At 31.8% G+C, this 17,614-nt stretch overlaps 2 protein-coding genes and 1 long non-coding RNA gene across 3 annotated transcripts; all 3 read left to right on the top strand.

Annotated features, from left to right (window-relative positions):
* The first annotated feature begins 1,487 nt into the window (after window positions 1-1,487).
* LOC9316990 (putative F-box/LRR-repeat protein At3g18150) lies at window positions 1,488-3,718 on the top strand. The gene is made up of 3 exons (XM_002880877.2): window positions 1,488-2,474; window positions 2,591-2,764; window positions 2,886-3,718. The coding sequence occupies exons 1-3, from the start codon at window positions 1,518-1,520 to the stop codon at window positions 3,186-3,188; spliced, it is 1,434 nt and encodes a 477-aa protein (XP_002880923.2). The 5' UTR covers window positions 1,488-1,517; the 3' UTR covers window positions 3,189-3,718.
* Window positions 3,719-8,962: 5,244 nt separating this feature from the next.
* Window positions 8,963-10,483, top strand: LOC9316989. The gene is made up of 2 exons (XR_002332345.1): window positions 8,963-9,400; window positions 9,992-10,483. It is a non-coding gene; the product is annotated as an uncharacterized LOC9316989 (long non-coding RNA).
* A 4,238-nt stretch (window positions 10,484-14,721) lies between these two features.
* On the top strand, window positions 14,722-17,067 carry LOC9316988 (glucan endo-1,3-beta-glucosidase 14). The gene is made up of 3 exons (XM_002880875.2): window positions 14,722-14,994; window positions 15,118-16,148; window positions 16,753-17,067. The coding sequence occupies exons 1-3, from the start codon at window positions 14,931-14,933 to the stop codon at window positions 16,837-16,839; spliced, it is 1,182 nt and encodes a 393-aa protein (XP_002880921.1). The 5' UTR covers window positions 14,722-14,930; the 3' UTR covers window positions 16,840-17,067.
* Window positions 17,068-17,614: the final 547 nt, after the last annotated feature.

Genomic DNA, 17,614 nt, shown 5'->3' with positions numbered 1-17,614 from the left:
AGAATGAATTTTAGATTAGTTGGTGAAATTGTTTAGTACATTTTTATTTATGCTTTATTTTATTAATTTTAACGCATTTACAAAAATTATTACTTAAGAGATTACAACGTATAGAAAATATATATATTTAAAATAATGTTGGTTTCCAGAAAAAATTTTTGGACTAATCATTTATTTTTTTATTAAATTTGTTTGTTCGTTTTTATTTATTTTTAATATTTACTAAGATATAGATTTGATATGATACACATATTATTTTTGATATAAAAACTTTAGTTGTTACCCATTAAGATGAAGTGGGTAGAATTAAAATCTGTTTTGTTATGATTTAAAAGATACTTAGTTTTCAGTAAATTATAGGGGCTTTTGCTAAAATGGCACTTTTTCAATGCCACTTTTCAAAAATACCCCTTTTTAAAAACCTTATAAAAAATCTCTTAAAAATATAAGATTTACCCAAATATTAATGTAATATTATTAAAACATACACAAACTACATTTCTATGTATCTAAAATCTTATAAATACTTTATAAATACCTTATAAATGCATTTTAAATACCTTTAAAAACTTTTAAAATATCTTGTAAAACCTTTGAAAAACCTTAAAAATCCTTTAAAATAACTTGTAAAACCTTTAAAAAAAACTTTATAAAACCTTATAAATACTTGGATCGAGTCTTCAAGTAGTAGTTACAATCCATAAGTACCTTATAAACCTAATAAAACTTTATAAAAATTTCATATTTAAAAAGAGGCATTTTTGAAAATGGACATCTAAAAGGGGCACACCAAAAAGAGTATTTTTAACAATTTCCCTAAATTATATTGCAAGATGCAATGTGTAAGATTTAAATCCTGTTTTTTTAAAAAACCTCCAAATAAAATTTTAAAAAGATGTGTGATTACTATTTAGATTTAAAATATTATCAAGAACCTTTAATATTTATTTCTTAAATAAATTGTATGTAAATAACTCTTTTCTAACCAAAGATATTTCTGATTATTTTTCTAAATATATTTCTAAATAACATTTACTGAGATTTACCTAGTTTGATAAAAATCTGGGGGTGTATTGAATGATGAATTTAGAGTGATTTGAGTTTATTGAGTTTTGAGATAATTTTGGTAAATTTTGGTGAATTAGAAAATTCATTATTAAAATTCTCTCAAATCTCACCTAAATTATGAGATTTAAATTATCTGAAATCTCATCTAAAGTCACTCAAATGACTTCAAATCTACTACTTAAAATATTTTCAATAACAGTGGATTTGATTGTACATTTTAAAATCACTAATCCAATAACACTTAATTTTAGATAACTTTTAAAAAAATTTGTTTGAATAACATAGAATTTATCATTTTAATATAAATGACTCCAAATCCTTTATTCAATGTATGTGTGAGAAGTTTCACTTTTCGTTCCCTTTTCTTCGTAGACTCACATACATAAGCTGTTTCATAATAACAAAACCCTAAGAAAATCGCAAATTAGCTTTAGAAAAAAAAATTAGAGATGGCGGACGAGAGCTTCACCGACGGTACAAGAGTCCCTAGCAACGGCAACAATCCTTGTCAGAAAACCGAAGGAGTAGGCTTAATAAGCTCTTTACCTGATTCTATCCTCCAACATATCCTCTCCTTTATTCCGACCAAGTTAGCCATCAGAACCTCCCTCTTGTCCAAACGATGGAGACATGTATGGTGCGATATACCTTCTATCTCCTTAGATGACCGGACACTGAAGGCTGCTTCGATTATCTCCTTAGATGACCAGACACTGAAGGCTGCTTCGATAACCCTAAATCGCTACACTTCTCTGAAGATGATGAATTTTCATCTCAACACCACAAGGAAGCAGAATATTCCCCATATCAACAGGTGGGTCGAGTTCGCCATATCCCGCAACGTGGAGAATCTTTCCCTGGATTTCTGGCATCCTGGTTCCAGTTATAACTTTCAGATTCCTGATTTCTTCTACGTCAATTCCTCTGTTAAGAAACTCACCATTACGTTAAGCTTTACTGATCTTATGGTTCCCGCATGCTCCTTGTCTTGGACATCCCTGAAGAAGTTGTACTTATGTAATTGTAATATCTCTGATGAATCCATGGCTAAGATTCTATCTGGTAGTCCCCTTCTCGAAAGCTTAACTTTGTATTTCTGCGATCAACTAAGGGTTCTGGATCTCAGCAAATCACTGCGTTTGAGAACGTTGAAAATAAACCGCAACATTTGGGTTCTGGGGCCAACGCATATTGTGGCACCACATATCCATCGTCTCAGATTGACAAACTCTCAGTTACCATGTACTTTTGTTAATCTCTCGTCTTTAGCCGAAGCTAGACTGGACATTTGCATTGTCCCAATAACCGGAATCTTCGAGGCTGATTTTCTTCAAGACATGGTGCTAAAGATGTTAGAAAAGTTGCAGAATGTAGAGAAGCTTACTTTTGAGGGAAACTTTCTTCAAGTATGTACCCTACTTCTTGGATTCTCTAATACCTATATTCTCAGTTGATTGCAAAATCTATCATTTTCGGATGGATTAGTTTTCATTAGAAATTGATTTTCTTTGATTTTTGTTAGATTATATCTCTTGCCGAGGTTCGTGGTGTTCCTTTTCCGATGTTCAAGGTGAAAGATTTGACGCTGGAAACAGTGATATTTCAGTATGTTATTCCTGGTATAGAAAGACTGTTACAAAACTCACCTGATTTAAAGAAGCTAACTATACGCGCAAGGGATACCAACACCATACGGGTATATATATTTACCATTAATTAGTTAACTGCTTTTTATCTTCCATGGGCTCTCTTCTAACTTTCACTAAGTTCAAAAATATATCCAAGAACCACTTTTGTATTTTCTTTCTGTTGAGCAGGAGAAGGATATAAACAACTACTTGCAGTTGCAAGGCTTAAACCCAGATCAATGTTGGAGATCAAAAGATGGGGTCTTTTTCAACAATTTACCTTGGTATTTAGAGTCAAAGCACGCGACTTCATTTGTGGAACTTGTGCTTAAAAACACAAAGACATTAGACATAGACAAGATAGTCATACTTTTGAATGAGCGTTACCTTCGGTTTAAGTTTGAAGAGCTGGCCATTCCAACACTTTCTCATAACAACTTCTCCATTGCGCTCTTAAAGATGCCAATGACATCAAATGATGATGATTGGTAAATCATTTTTTCTTTCGAGTCTCATTGAACATTTATTTTTTCTTCGATCATGGGTGTACTTTTATTGATATTAATTAATGAAGGTTTTACATCGAATCTCACTTTAGCATACTAGAAGAAGGTTTTAATATTTCCTGATCCATAGTACTAGTAATAAATGAAACCCGATTCGACTATTCAGTGTCTGGTCCGGTTTCTAAGTTATATTAATGAACAAATTATCTCAAATATATCTTCGACTCCCTTAAAGGCTAGTGAGCTATGAAACTTATCTGATTCAAATCTTAATACTCGGGTCGGGCTAGGAACATATCATGTCTTTTTCTTACCATTAAACTCCTAGCTCTACTTATGTCAGATATGACCACACCAATAGTTGATTATAAGGATCCAAAAGCATGTGTACTTACCGAATTACTAGGTTTTTTGTATTGACCCATAAGCCCTAAAGTAGGTTTAGGTTACTATAAATGATTAGTCTAAATAAAAGACTATTTCTAGCCCTAACAATTTGCTCCAACATAAGATATAGACAGGCCGGTCCTGAGAAAATGGGGGCCAAATCCCAAATACAAAACAAAAATAGGGGCCCTTTAATATAATTATATATTTAATATTTTCTATTATTATATCATTTTTATATTAATTTAAATTATTTTAGGTAATAAAATGTATTAAAAACTGAATTTTTATTTCATATTATATAGAATCCACATTAAAAGATTAATTGTTATTTTTTTCTAATCATATCTTTAAAATATAGCATATGTATTTACATATTTACCAAAAAAAAAAAAATTCAACCATTCTTCATTTGGCTGCCCTCAGGGCCGGCCTTGTATATAGAAGTTAATTTTTTTTTAATATACTTGTTTGCGAAATGAGTTTTATTTTATTTTATTATTATGACTTAGGCTATGAACCTCCGCGATGTCGCCGGAAACTCATTTTTAACAAATTTTTGTATTTATGTATTAAATTTACAAATATATTTGATTGTGTTTATGTATTAAATTATTCTGATAATATATTCAAATATTTGAATTATTACATAAAATTAATTATGTTTTAAAGTTATATCGTAAATATTTTCTAAAGATGTTAAAAATATTTATGAATAAAATGTAAAAAAGAAGAATTATTATTAAAAACACTTTTGAAACATTTTTTATGAATGTAAAATTATTTATAAGTGACAAAATACATAAAGAAGAGTTATAATATAGAGATGAGAAATTCTAACGGATCAAAACCCAAAATTTTGGATAGAGTCGGTATTTAGCACGACTTGTGGGTGACTAAGAACTTTTTCCGAGAATTGGTATTTTTTGTTAGCCCACTATTCTTTAAATATAAAATTAATATTTATTTTATTATATATATTCGAGAAAATAAAAAAATTTGATGACGTAAATTATATCTATAACAAACATATAAACATTTACAAGATCTCACAAATTTATATTTATGTTGATAAATTAACTAAGTAAAAAAAAAATTCTTTGAATATTCATGTGACGAATTGGAAGCATTGCTTTTTTACTAGTAATGGAAATGGTTTCTGAATTACTATACCATTTGAAACGGTTTATTTGACGCTTACCACATTTAAAGCGCCCAATCACAAGCGTCACATGATGATGTCTTCTCATATTTAGATTTTGTAATAGTGTTAATGCAACATCAATTTCATTATATACAACCCATATATATTGTCTTAAGATAGAAAGCATTATTATTGCCATATAAAATAGTTAAATAAAAAAAATCATTGTATAATCCGTCCAATTCTCAGAAAAAAATTGTTGGTATCTTCATTAGAAGTTTATAGTTAAAGTTGATTAAAACTTCTCCATTTTTATAATCATTCCAAAAAAACATTAGTTAGATCAAGAATTAATGGAATTTCTTTAATATTAAATGATATATGTTTAAAAATAGTTTAGAGAATAAAGAATTTGGAGCCATTTTACAGATTATTTTTTTTGGATTCATCATGAAACAAATAATCTATGTTAAAAAATAAAATTTGGAAACTACTTAGGAAGAATGACAAATATATAGAGTTCAAAAGTCATGAAACATTTAAATAGACAACTAGTCATACAAAAAGTTGTGACGAAAAAATACAATGCAATATAATGAAGAGACGTAACTTTAAATGAATAGATGCAACTATAAAGATACAACCGTAAACTGAAAAATATGACAAGGTAGAGAAACAAAAATCTCTGGATTTTCAAGCTTTAAAGACACCAATGTCTTGCTTTTATGTTCACATAAAAGAAATCTGTGAGATACCGGCCGGCGACCAACACATGTGGCTATCCCCACTTCTTCAATCTTGCATTGTGTAAATGGACTTGGCTTAAAGATCATTGAGTTCAACTTTTTCAGGTGTGACCGGTTAAACTTCATAAATATGTTCATGGAACTCACAAAGACTGATCCATTAAGTGGGAATTTCATGACCTTTTAGTTAAGTCCATGAACATTTAACCAAAGATTTCTCTATCGAGTAGATAAAACGCTCGTCTTTGGAATCTTTGATAGGAAGGTTAAAGAGTTTCTTAGTTAGCAAAGAATATGGCAATGCGCTGATTCCATCACTAGAGCATGAGTTTCTCAGTTTATCCCAAATTCTAGGGTTCAAAGTCAGATCAAAATAACTACTTAAACATACAATCGAAGGAAGGAATAATGAAGTCCATTAAATTCTAGGGTTTAGACTCATTCTACTTTGTCAAATTTTTGCTTAGGCCAAAAGGGCAATTCAAAACTTACTGTACATAAAAAGCCTAGAAGGGTCAAAGCATATTACTTGAGGTTTACGGTAACGTTATGCAAACCTAAACGGCCAAAATTTGAAATAGTATTAGTATTAGTTATCATAATAAATCCCACATCGGATAGTTTTAAGGACATGATCTAGTATATAATAAGCATGAATAATTGACATAATAACCAAATTGGCTTTGGGGAGAGAAAAGCTTATGAATCTTCTTGTGGGATCATTACCCTTTGACCCAATGAATTAATAACAAATGGGAATAGATGATTCGTTAACGAGAAGAATACCATAAGCCAAAGCCAATTGGTTTTGCTCTTTGAATATAATAAAACTCAGAAATAATTATTTCCGTCGAGAGACAAGAAAATTAAAACTATTGGGAAGAAGGGACAACAATCAAAATGCTTAGTAGAAACTTCATATCAATAGTTCAATTTTGTTGTTGTTGAAATTGGAATCTTTTGCTTTGGTTCAATTGAGACAAATGGAGGACCTTACTCCTTAGAAAGTATGAGGAGCTTAAAGAAAAAGTGTAGGACTGCGAAATCCCGATTTGAAAACAGAGAGAAAGAATTTTTAGAAAACGATTTGGAAAGACGAATTTAGAAAACTCGTGAATGCGAGATTTGAAATCTCTTTCCGTAATCGAAACTAGCTCCCGTAGATGAGACGGTTTTATAAGCAGCGGATTGCAGGATACAATCACAATGAGACCGTTATCGCTTCACTCGATAGCGGAATCTACGAACTTGATATAAACGATATACTCTTGAGATTTACTTTGAGAAGAGAGATAGGAGAGAGTTTTGTTGTTGCGTTTTTTGTATGAAAGCGTGAAAAAAATGAGAGTGAGAAGTGTTGCTTTTATAGGCGAGAGGAGAAGCACCTTGATCCGCAAGAGAAGATTCCATTATCTGTTCATCCGATGACGGACGTCACCGAAAAAGTCGCCGGAAAGTTAGCCGGAGCCACTTGTGTAAAAAATGAGTTCCAACAAAAAGTGCCAAGAGTTATCTTTGCGGTAGAGGCAAAGGATTTGGTTGGGGCTATTACAAAGGTAAATGGATGTTTTGGGATTCATTGAAAGTTTCCCCTCTTCAAGTTCAAAACTCTTCCATTATCGAAAGTTTCCACAATGGAGATATATATTACTTGAGGGACAAGCAACCAATGGAGCTTTTAGGTCAAAAGACGAAGGTTTAGGGTTTAGGGTACTCTTGGACCGGCTTCAAAATCGGTGGAGATGATCGATAAGTTTCTCAAAAACCGGTATGAACGTACCATCAAGAAACTCTCGATACTCTCAGAACCGTTATGGACAACACTGGCAGGCCCGGCCCGCTCATAAAGCAGCCAAAGCATGTGCTTTAGGCCACAAAATATTAGACATTTTTTAGGGCCACATGTTAGAAATCTTTGTTTGGTCGGTTGGTTATGTATTTAGCACTTGACTAACAAGTGGTGAGTTCGAGTCTTTATTTTTACAGTATTTTTCTTTTCGTTTTTTTTTCCCTTTTATGGTTTTTTTTTTGTTGTTTTTTTTTCTTAAGTATGCTTTAGGCCACTAGAATCCAAAGATTGGCCTGAACACTGGTATCTTCTGCGCCGTCATGCTTGACACAAAGGTACAAAATTCGTTCTTGCTATATTTTAGATCTCTTTAGTATATTATATTATTATTCATTATTTTGAGAATCGATGCTTGAATCCATGACCAAATCTCCCTCGTCCAACTCAAGCGCCGAAGCTACCGACGTTGCAAACGCCGTTCTTGACGGGACAGATTGTGTTAAACCCAAATTATGAGTTCATGCCATTATTGTCTTAACTAACTAAATCTATGAATTTTTAAGAGATATATTGTTAGCGAAAGAAAATTCACAGGCCAAGGGCATAGTCTTCTTAGATTCACTGATATAATATAAGCAACAAGATTGGAGTTACCAAAATATGTCCATATAAAGGACAAGTCAATAAGGCATGTATATATGCAATCAATGAGAAATACAATTCACATCTATATATACATTTTTGGAGAAATCCTGGAGTTTCACCTTATTTACGAGTTCATGCCATTATCATTTATTATTATTTTTACAAAATTTAAATAAAAAATATTAACCAAACAATATCTTGCCTAATTTGTTTCTAAAAATCTCTACACAATCTTTCCATATATCTTCAAAAAAAAAATTTATAGCAAATATTTATATTAACATTTTGCATAGCAATAAAAATACTAATTTATAATAATCAAAATATTCACATAGAAAAATCATATACACATACAGGAAAAAGAACTATATCTATCATCATTTAAGCCGTTGCTTTATTTAAAAAAAAAAAAAACACAAAAACTTGAAATCATATACACTTTATATGATAAATTTAAAATATATATTAGTAGTATCAATTTAAAATCGTTCAAAGAACGGTATACCATGGGTGAGATTCTAAAATTATTAGATTTTATAACAATAATAATTTATTTCTTGGATTTTATAACACTAATAATTTAGTTAACGAGATAATATAGACGGGTTTATATGGGATGACGGGTTTGGGTCGATATTAATAAATAATGGTATATCACGGATGAAATCCTAAAATTAACAATCAAAATAAAATTATACAATCTTAAACACAAACAAAAAAAACAATATTAACAAAACAAATCCAACTTAAATTTAAAATTTTTAGTTATAAAAAAACCGACCCACGGTATACTGAAGAGTAAAATATTCAAAATTTTAAAATCTACCATACATCGTTACTTAAGAAAAATGTATGTTTTCGTATCTATACTTCAAAAATTGATAGATAGATATCTACATTTAAAAATACAAATTAATATGATATATCCTTAATTAATCTTTAAAAGAATAACATTACATTTTTAAAAAAAATATAACCCCGCGGTATACCGCGGATTAAATTCTAGTTCTATATTATGTACTTATGTTATATTTAGCATATAAAAGATACAAAATGGAGCGAGTCACGACCTTTTTCTCTTCTCTCTCGTTGAAGTGTCGCCCTAGCCGCCACAGAAGCAAATTTTCCGATCTCCCTCTCCGGTGTGTGGCGCTCCTCGCCGTCACTGTGAGAGGGTCCCTGCTGCTTTGTCTTTCTTTGTTTATTGTCTTTGGGTTTTGCCTCAGCTTTCTCCGGTGAGTAGAGCAGAGTTTTGTTCGCTCGTTGTTGTAGTCTGGTCTTCACGGTGTGGTATGCTCGGTGTTCTCTGCGATCGTCGATCTCCCTCCCCTAGCGATGTCTGAAGATTGAAGATTTGTTTCGTCAGATCCAGTGAGTGCTAGGGTCTCGTGGCTTGCTCTTCTCTGTTCGTCTGGTCCTGGGTTTTTGTTTGTCTATTGGTCGGGTTTACTTTCCTCCTGCTCTTGTTCCTTCTCCGTGAAGCTGAGGTTAGTCTGTTTGGGTTTGTTTGCATTGTTTTCGGCCTGCGTTTGGTGACTCTTCTGGTTTGTTTCGAGTTTGTTTCTGGGTCTTGCGGTTTCGGTTGAAGCAGCTGTGTTTGTGGGTTTATGATTTAGCGAAACGTTTGGCTCCGGATTGTTAGGATCTACGGTGCTGCTCTGAGAATTATGCCTTTGTTTTGCTGGATCTAATCCTATTCTTAGTCGCTTTTGTGCTTATTGTTTCCAATGCCGTCTTTGTTGAGTGGTGTTTGGGTCTTAGTCAGGTTAAGTCCAGCATTTGCTCTTCCTTCCGTTCCTGGTCTCCTCGGCTCAATCTTTGTTTCACATTGGGATCGTTTCCATGCTAAGAAGAAGTTTTGATTTGTTTGTGTGGTTCGCTAGACCTCTAAGTATACATCTCGTTCTTCTCCCTGATGTTGTTCGTTGTGGTTGTTAGCTGTCTCGGTTTGTCGTCTTTCTTGTTCTTGAGTTTGGTGATTTTCGAGATGCTGGGCCTTTCTCCTTGTCCTTGCTTTCCTGATCTGTTTTGATAGGATCGCCTTTTGAAGGTTTCTAGTTTGACGTTTTTTGGCGCAGCAGTCGTCGATCGTCGTATTCGGAAGTGTGCTCGAGGTTCTCTTAACTCTTTTGTCTCGCTTGCCGGGTTATGAAGTCTTGGTTCGTGGTTTCGAGAGATCAGCTCTCATCGTGATAGGAGGAGGTAGATGTTATCTTCGGTTTGGCCGCGGGCATCCTTGGTAAATCTCAATCGCTTGTGCTTCAGAAGAATTGGGTTCTTGTGTTCTTGGGTCTTTCGTTTCTTTTAAGGTTTATGCTTGATGCTTCTTTCTTAGTTTTTGGTTTCGACCTCTTGCGTTTGTGGTTTGAATTCTTTTGCTTTGTACTACTACTGTTTTTAGTTTCCCTTCTATAGGGCCTAGCTTCCGGGGAAATCTCGCTTTCCGCCGGCTTTGTCTCCGGGGACATACATGTCGTTCGCCGGCTTTAGTTTCCCTCTTTTGGGCGTTGTATTCTATCCTGGTTCCATTTGAAGATCAATAATAAAATTCTAGATGACAAAAAAAAAAAGATACAAAATGGAGCAAAAGCTTTAACAAAAAAAGGCGTTAGCGATTTTTTTCCGCAACAAAATTGTAAATTATTTTAAGCAATTTAAGTGGAGCTCTTATTGATTATTTTCAGTGGAACGCGTGGTCGTGACTAGATGATTCCTTCTTTCCCATAATAGTTCACCACAAATCTCTATCAAAAATCATACTAATTTTAGATTTTATATAACCATTATAAATTATATATATTATATATTTATAGGTTTATGGTTTGTCATCTGTTATATGTTTTAGTCAACGGTTGTTAATTAGTTGTATCAAAACTATGTTTCATGTGTAAAACCATTTACATTAATTGAAAGTAGAAAATACATCTTTAATTACCACACATGAATATATTCGACTATTTGAGATAGAAATTAAAAGAAACACGTGAGTGGATCAGGCGTTGAAGGCGGCGAGGTTAGGGAGGGCAGGTGACAGTAACAGAGAAAGGCGGTGATCGAGACGTGGCCGGCCGGTCCCTGAGATTCACGCCTCCTACTTCACCGTATATATTTTAAAATTCCTCATTTTAGTTAACTTTATGATTTTATTATATCACCAAAATTGTTTACTCGATTTATTTTTATTTTTAAAAATATGATGAAAATTGATGGTGAACAATATAAACATGGAAAAAAGATACTCAGCTACAAAGTATAACCGAATACATGATTACACATGCCAAGTTTAAAAATGTACGATCAACTACACGAACTAAATGTATTGCATACCCACATATACCAACTATATGACGACATGTGGTCAACATCACGAACATTTTATTCTGATACACTATTCATCAAAATTCGGCGTTGACAATCGTTGACCGGCAGTGGTGGATCCAAAACAGATTTCTATATAGGGCACAACATATAAACCACAATAATTTAATTACAAAAATTATCAAAAAGAGGCACTATATAGGAATCGAACTATAGAACTTGAGATAAACCTGGGGAAAATTTAACCAACTAAGCTAAATATATATTAATTGCTCTCAAGTACTCCCTCCGTTTCAATTTAGTTGTCGTTTTAGGATTTAAATTTTGTTTCATAATAGTTGTCGTTTTAGGTTTTCAATGCAAATGTTTGGTGAAAATTCCAGTTTTATCCCTACTGTTTTAATGTTTTGGCCAATGAAATTTTTTATAAAATATATTAATAAAGGGTAAAACAGAAAATTTAATGTTTTTCTTAATTTGGGTGAAAAAATCTTAGACGACAACTAAAACGAAACGGAGGGAGTGTTTATTAAGTTTATAAAATCTGTGTCGGGCACGTGCCCAACCTCCTCTCTAAGTAGATCCGCCCCTGTTGACCGGTATTGACCAACAAAAATATTCAAAAAAAATTATTTTTATTTATTTTAATATTAAAAAATTATTCTATTAAATCTTTTATGGTATGTATAATTAAAAAGGAAAACACATTCAATATTCAACATAAATATATTTTGTATATATATCTAATACATTGCTTATTATAATTAGTTAGTTTTATCAATTTCAAAAGTAAAATAAAAATAATTAGCGAATTAATTATTTTTACTTTGTAAATAAAAAAATTAACTTCTTATTTTACAAATATTTTTGCTAAAATCAATATCGTTAGATTTTCTATTTTTTGATATATTAAAAGAAACATTGCAGCTTTTTTTTGTTTGATTACGCGTTATTACGAAATTTTTTTTAATAATTTTAATTACAAAAGTTAACAATATAATTAAATTTAGACTAAAGAGTATGTAAAATTTTCTATATTTTTAACTATGTATTATGATTTTGATTTTAGTAAAAAACTTTATTTTTTTACCATGCAAACTTTAGACTAAAGAGTTATATACTCAAATTTCTAATAAAATTAATAAAATTTATTTTATTTCACTTTTAATGTAGTTTTGAAATTGTAAACATTAACTAATTATTAGAATCATACCAAACTAACGAACTAATTTTGTTAGTATGTCGACATAACTAACTAACTAATTTTGTTAAATGAAGATATTTTCATAGTTTTTAAACTGAAAAAGAGACTCTAGGAACTTCAATAAAGATTTTATGTAACACTCCGGTTTCAAGAATACGGTGGTGCATGCGAAAAGGTTTAAAAGAATCGATTTGGCTATCTATGTTACTAAAGTTCACTTATCTTCTCGGTCAAACGTCTTGAGAGAACTCCACAGTTAAGCGTGCTTGAGCTGGAGCAATTTTTCAGGATTGATGACTTTCTGAAAAATAATTGTCGGAACTGTGTGAATGAGGACAAAACACAAGAAAAGATCATGTGGTAATTTGTAGGATAGGTAAACAAATCTTTAAAGTCTTTCAAACATAGCGGATCGACTATCGGAAGATAGTAGACCCATGGTCCGAAAGAAGACGTGGAGCCCATAAAAAAGATGATACGTTATATACTAAATGCTAGAAGTCACTATATAACACAAATAATCGTTTAATTAGTTCAATTGCTTTCCTCTCACCTCAAACTCTAGCTAAACTTTGCATTTTGAATTAAACTTTAGAAGTTTTAAGAGACACTGTTGATGTTTCAAGTAACTTCGCTCGTGTTTTCTTTGGTTGATGCGTATTTACTCCTCGCAGCTGATCTTCAACGATATATGTTTTCTTAAAGAGTTTTGTGGACGCCTAAAACTTTTAACAAACAACTCTAAATTGGAGTATTAGATTACGGAAATTAGAGTTAATTAATAAGAATTATAACCCTCTTGATTAGAGAAAAGATTGATCCAACATGCAAAACAACATATATACACGTAAAAAATCTAGTGGAGAGGGTCCACACGTTTGACAACTCAAGTTGTATAGAGACGTACGTGTGCTATTAATCTTATTCTTAGAAACATTGACGATCGAAATAAAGAATCCTAACAATTGTACATACCTAATACATGATACAAAAAACAAATATTTCATTACTTGTCTCTTTCTGTCTTCGATCTAATATGCAAATTGCAACTTGATATAAAACTTATAAAACTAGAAGATGATTTGTACATGTGAATCGTGAAAGTTGCTTTTCATTGAAGCCGCCAGTGGTTATGGAGTGTTTGAATTGAAGACCAGTTGGGGAAGAATTGACCATACTCAATCCCAATTTTATAACCACCATCGTTGTTCTTATTTTAATAATGTTTTCGTCCCACATCCACATGTGAAACCAATAAGAAACGTCACTTTCAGTGTCGGTAAATTGCCTGATAATGTCACGTAGGAATAATATAAACCCACTGGGATATTAATGACTGCAATAACTGAGATATTAAATATCGATGACGAAAAAATCAAGTATCAGTTTTTTTTTCTACAAAAGAGAGGTCAAAATTGTAACGTAAATTGACGTAAGGAAAACAATCATTACAAGTGACGTTTCGTTGTAGGTAATTTAATAGTATATAAACTATTCGAGATTAGAATATTCAAGAAATGGAAGGTAGAAGTAGAACAGCTTGGATTTACATTATTTGTGTCCATAAATCAAACCTACTTATTCCTCTTTGATTTACATGCATGTAATTGAAGGAAACTAGCCAAATTCGTTATATTTATGCTTGAGCTGTAAAGGATATAAAGTAAATCACAATTATACATATTTTAATTACACTTTTGGGCAATTGATTAAGGACACTAATTCTTTTATATATATTATTAGTAAAATTCGACGTCGATATATATATATATATATATTTTTTATGATATTTTTGGATCGATAAGGCCCGAAGGCCCGATCCATAATCAATCTCTATTACATAGAGAAACGCGATTTAGTGGAGTTGAACTCCGATGGAAAAAGACGGAATCAAATAAACTTAACCACTTTACTAAAAACACATCCCCAAAGTTTGACATCGATAGTTTAACTAGACTTTTAACATTATAGTATTAGTTTAACAAATATAATAATTTTGTATGTTATTATTTCCAATTTAAAAAGATTATGTTCTTAGATCCCAAAAAAAATGAATTACCAATTATTAATTATTGAGTTTTATTTTCATTGGATTCTCTTAAAGCTTTCTGGGTTTTTCATGTAACCACGGTTCACTCAAATATTCGATGTCAAATTTGGTCCAAAAAAGGAAGAAAAATACACAAATAAGAGATACCATACCTATTAACAGAAAAAAATTACAAACATAGAAATACATTTATTAAAGGAATAAAAATATAATGTGTAATATAGAAATATAATGCATTAATGAAAGACACCTGGTAAGTTCGAGCTTTTTGACGAACGCGGAAAGCGAGATCGAAAAAAAAACAGTTGGATCTTTCCAAATTCCACCGTGTTGTTGTTATATACGTATTCTTAATACCAAAAAACTAAACCTCAAAAGAAAAAAAAAAAAAAAAGAAGAAGAAGAAGAGGAGCTAAAAACGACGGCGTAGAAGGAGATTCTTGCCATGGCCACACATAGTCTCTCCTTCTTCTTCAGAGTTCTTCTCCTCCTCTTTCTTACTCTCTCAGGTTTCCTCCTTCTCCTTCATTTTTGTTTTAATAACCGCGAAGTTCGGACCAAAGAGACATGTTTTTTTGTCTTTAGGCCAGGACCAGAGCATTCTAATTATGTTTTGTTTGTTTTTTTTATAGAGAGAATTAAAGGGCAAGGTGTGGGAATCAACTACGGCCAAATTGCTAACAATCTCCCATCTCCGGCGAGAGTTGCCGTACTCCTCCGATCACTAAACATCACAAGAGTCAAACTCTACGACGCAGATCCAAACGTTCTCTTCTCCTTCTCAAACTCACAAGTCGATTTCATGATCGGTTTAGGCAACGAGTATCTTCAAAACATGTCAACAGATCCAACCAAAGCTCAAGATTGGTTACAACAAAGACTTGAACCACATATCTCAAAAACTCGAATAACCTCAATCGTTGTCGGTAACGAAATCTTCAAAACCAATGATCATGTCCTCATCGAAAACCTTTTACCGGCTATGAAATCGGTTTACGCTGCTTTAACCAATCTTGGTTTAGAGAAACAAGTAACGGTTACTTCAGCTCATTCTTTAGACATTCTTTCAACTTCTTATCCTCCTTCTTCAGGATCATTTAAAGAAGAGTTTATTCAATATCTTCAACCACTTCTTGATTTTCATTCTCAAATCAAATCACCTTTCTTGATTAATGCTTATCCTTTCTTTGCTTATAAAGATAGTCCTAAAGAAGTTCCATTAGAGTATGTTTTGTTTCAACCTAATCAAGGTATGGTTGATCCAAACACTAATCTTCATTATGATAACATGTTGTTTGCTCAAGTTGATGCACTTTACTCTGCCATTAAAACTTTGGGACATACCGATATCGAGGTTCGGATATCGGAAACTGGATGGCCTTCTAAAGGAGATGAGAATGAGATCGGAGCTTCGCCGGAGAACGCGGCTTTGTATAATGGGAACTTGTTGAAGTTGATTCGGCAGAGGAAAGGAACTCCGGCGAAGCAATCTGTTCCTATTGATGTTTATGTTTTTGCTCTGTTTAATGAGAATCTTAAACCGGGTCCGGTTTCTGAGAGGAATTATGGACTTTTTTACCCGGATGGTAAACCGGTTTACAATGTCGGTATGCAGGGTTATTTACCTGATATTATCTACACTTCAAGGGCAACTACAATCAAGGTAAATTTCCTTTTTTTAATTAATATTTTTAGTTTCTTATGTAGATTTTTAAATCTTTAATTTTTGTTTTCGAAATTCAGCTCTACATATTTTCCATTACTACAATTTTTAAGTTTTTAATTAAAATACCAAAAAAAATTCAGAAATTCTAAAACCAATTGCATAATTTGGAAAATAAATAGTCATTTATAATTTTGGTCATAGTTGATATATGGTATACGTATTATATATTATTGAATACTACCTATGTCGTATCAAATTAAATACCAACTACGACCACATTTATGTAAGTCTATATTCTATATGTAGTGTACGCAATAATATGACAAAATACGAAAGAAACGTCTATATATACAATGACTACTTTACTTATACAGTTTTCCGTTTTTAAAAAAGTTCAAAATTATGTATGAAAATCTTTTAATGGTTGTTTATTTTTTTTGGTAGTAGATTTGGTTAAAAAGCATAAAAAGTTGTAATCTAGTGAAATTTCATTTTATCTATGGACTATAGTCAGATATTTCTTCTATGTTATGATTAAAGTTAAGGAATATCTATAAGTGATAAGATATATTGATAATGTGGATGTTGAATAATTGTGCAGATTTTGAATTTGTGGAGAGTCGTGATGGGTTTGGCTGTGGCTTGGTTTATACTCCTCGATATGGGCGGCAAGATGAGGATGAGATAAGCTTCGCTTGTGTCTTTGTCCTGTCCTTATAGGTTTTTTGTTTTTTTTTTTTTTGTTTTAATATGTTAGTTGATTATAGGTGAGTTATACAATTCTTTGTCATGTATTGGATTCGCAATAATTAAAAAAATTAATTCATTCCTTGACTGGAAAAATGTTTAAACAATTTGTTTGTTAAATATGCTAAGTACTAAAAAAACTCTGTGAATAAAATATACCTTTTATTTAGGTTTTTATGTTTCTGCAACGCAAGTTGATAAATTATTAAATACTAAATGTATTCATCTAGTGATCAACAATTCAACCAACCAATAAATATCCCTGTTTACTTTTTAGCTCAATTATTTTTCTAATACTACATTGTAAGCCGATTTATGTGGTTATGCTAAAAGTATATGTGAATTTCTATTTAAGTCCTTTAATGATACATAACTAAATAATAAATAACTAAATGTAACCATCTAGTGATCCACACATTTCAACCAATCAATTTAAACAACTCTATTTTCTTTTTAGCTCAACTTTTCTTTATCTAAAATATAGTAAGCCAGTTTTTGTAATTATGCTATATTATATGTGTCAAAATTAGTATGTTATTAACATATTTAAATGTGGGTCACACCACTTTTGGTTATCTTCAACTTGCTATCATACATGTGAATCATATCTCGTGATATAAAAAAAATGTTCCTCACAACTTCACCTATACAAAAGTCCATTGGTACAATCAACAATAGTTTAATGAGATTGTCAAAAAGTCGGTTTGTTCCATCAA

The sequence above is a fragment of the Arabidopsis lyrata genome, assembly GCF_000004255.2.
Source record: "Arabidopsis lyrata subsp. lyrata unplaced genomic scaffold ARALYscaffold_4, whole genome shotgun sequence".
Taxonomy (NCBI): domain Eukaryota; kingdom Viridiplantae; phylum Streptophyta; class Magnoliopsida; order Brassicales; family Brassicaceae; genus Arabidopsis; species Arabidopsis lyrata.
Note: the sequence above shows the minus strand (reverse complement) of the source record. Positions and strands in the feature narration are given on the sequence as shown.